Here is a 2,708-nt window from a genome sequence, read left to right on the forward strand (position 1 = left end):
CTTTGTAAGTCTTCATTTCTCTTTCAAAAGGATATTGATTTCTCAAGTACACAGGACCGCAAAATCTGATCTCCCTCACCAAATGAACAGTTAAATGAATCATGACATCAAAAAATGATGGAGGAAAGTACATCTCTAATTGGCAGAGAATGACTACAATTGAACTTTCCAAGGAATTCAAGTCTTTAGGATCTATGACTTTGCTATATATAGCATTAAAGAAAGAACACAATTTTATAATAGTTGAACGAACATTCTTCGGCAAAACTGAACGAATAGCCACGGGTAGTAAATGTTGCATCAAAACATGACAATCATGAGACTTAAGACCTACAAGCTTCAAATTTTCCATCGACACAAGACTCTTGATATTAGAAGAATAACCCTCAGGGACTTTCACACCCGCTAAACACTCACAAAATTCTTTTTCTCTTTTCGGACATTGTATAAGCGGCTGGCGGCAAAAACTTTTTATTGTTCTTGTCAACAATGTGTAATTCTTTCCTAATCCCTAATGCTTTTAAGTCATCTCGAGCATTAACACCGTCTTTTGTTTTTCCCGGGACATTTAGTAGTGTACCAATTAAGCTATCACACACATTTTTCTCAATATGCATTACATCCAAAGAATGTCTGACAAACAAATGTTTCCAATAAGGTAAGCGCCAAAACACAGAACATTTCTTATATCCTTGTTTAGGAAGGGTGGATCCACGATTTTTTCCAAAAATAATCTGGATGTCTTTCACCTTTTCAAACACTTCTATACCAGTTATCACTCTTGGCCTTCTTTTGAATTCTTGATCCCCATTAAAAGCCTTTTTCAACTTTCGATAATAATGATCATCAGGCAAAAAACAACGATGTCCATCATAAATATTCTTTTTAGATGATTTAAGCCACTTTCCCATAGTACCATCCTCACATATAGGACAAGGTGCTTTTCCTTTAACGGTATATCCAGACAAATTACCGTACACAGGATAATCTTGGATAGTGCAAAACAACATTGCTCTAAGGTTAAATGACTCATTTCGATATGCATCATAAACTTCTACACCCGTCTCCCATAAAATTTTCAAATCATTTATAAGGGGTGCTAAGTACACGTCGATGTCGTTTCCTGGCTGTTTAGGGCCAGAAATTAACAAGGAAAGCATCATGAACTTTCTTTTCATGCATAGCCAAGGAGGTAGGTTGTACGTAACCAAAATTACAGGCCAAGTACTATAGGTTGTACTAAGAGAACGAAATGGATTCATGCCATCTGTAGACAATGCAAGGCGCAAGTTTCGACTTTCTTTACCAAACTCGGGAAATTTTCCATCAATAAACCTCCATTGTGGGGAGTCATTTGGTGTCTAAGTTTACCATCCTTAATTCTCGCCATCATGATGCCATGTCAAATTTTTGCATCACTAGCATTCGAATAAAGACGTTCAAATCTTGGTATAATAGGAAAGTACCACAAGACCTTAGCCGGAATTCCTTCCTTTTTTTTGTACCGTGAGACATTACAAGTAGGGCAACTCTTTAATAATTCATACTCATTATAATATAGTATACAATCGTTACGGCAGGCATGAATTTTTTCATAAGGTAAGCTCATTGAGCATAATATCTTTTTTGCCTCATATGTTTTACTAGGGAGAACATTATCACTTGGAAGCATATCTTTCACTACTTCAAGTAATTCTGTAAAACCTGTATCACTAAGACCGTGAGTTGCCTTCAGATTATATAATTTAAGTACACTTGACAGTCTCGTGTATTTTTTGCAGCCTGTGTATAAGGGCTTTTCGGAATCAGTTAACAACGACTCGAATGCAGCCGGATTTTCATCAAACTTTTCTTGAACGTCTCGTAACATATCCTCTATCCTATCACCCTCATTACTTGTATGAACTTCGGGCGTATTAGTCCGAACATTTTCTTCCCTATCTTCCCCATGCCAAATCCAAATAGTATATGTTCTATCAAAAGCTGATTTGCTCAGATGATTAAGTATTTCATCAACTCTTTTATGCAGAAAATTATGACATTTATAACAAGGACAAGGCAACCTTGTACGACCTCTAGAGTTCTTAACAGCAAAATCGATAAAGTCTTTTACACCAGCTATATACTCGGGGTCACCCGGTTTTGATGTTGATATCCAACTCCGATCCATATCTACACAAACACATAAGATTATTTTGGTTGAGCTTATACAAACTACTTAGTAGTTCTGACAAGTTTAAGTTAAATTAAACTTCTAAGGTAAGTACTTCTGACAGGAATAAGAATGCAGTATGAGTACAAGAATGAAGTTTTGTAGGGTGATTCTAATCACTTGAATGATGAAGTAATTATTATTTATATTTATTAATATATTCTCACATTTTTACCAAAAAAAAACTGAGCAAGATTTGAGTGTGTGACAACGGTCTGTGCTGCATTTGTGAAGGAGCTGAGGAGACCGTTACCCGTCTCTTTTTTTACTGTTGTTGTAGCAGGATATTACTCTCAAAGTTGGAGCCATGGATGGATAAGTCTTTCGGGGTCGAACATTACCAACTGGCAGAATTGAAGAAATAATACAAGATTTCATAACAGACTCCTTAATGTTGTAATAAGTGCTTGTGTTTAGCATGTTTGGAAGCAAACGAACAAAGAAAGGATTGATAATGTGATAGAGGCGTTTGGACTAAGTTAAAGCGTATCAAAGT

General features: G+C 36.0%; 1 protein-coding gene across 1 annotated transcript; it reads right to left on the minus strand.

Moving 5' to 3' along the window:
* Positions 1-413: 413 nt before the first annotated feature.
* On the minus strand, positions 414-2,170 carry LOC141634768 (uncharacterized). Its single transcript, XM_074446683.1, has 2 exons — positions 1,631-2,170; positions 414-1,127 (listed from the first exon to the last, which is right to left on the minus strand). Exons 1-2 carry the CDS (start codon positions 2,168-2,170, stop codon positions 414-416), a joined length of 1,254 nt encoding a protein of 417 aa, XP_074302784.1.
* Between the last annotated feature and the right edge of the window lie 538 nt (positions 2,171-2,708).

The sequence above is a fragment of the Silene latifolia genome, chromosome 2 (assembly GCF_048544455.1).
Source record: "Silene latifolia isolate original U9 population chromosome 2, ASM4854445v1, whole genome shotgun sequence".
NCBI classification, from domain to species: Eukaryota; Viridiplantae; Streptophyta; class Magnoliopsida; order Caryophyllales; family Caryophyllaceae; genus Silene; species Silene latifolia.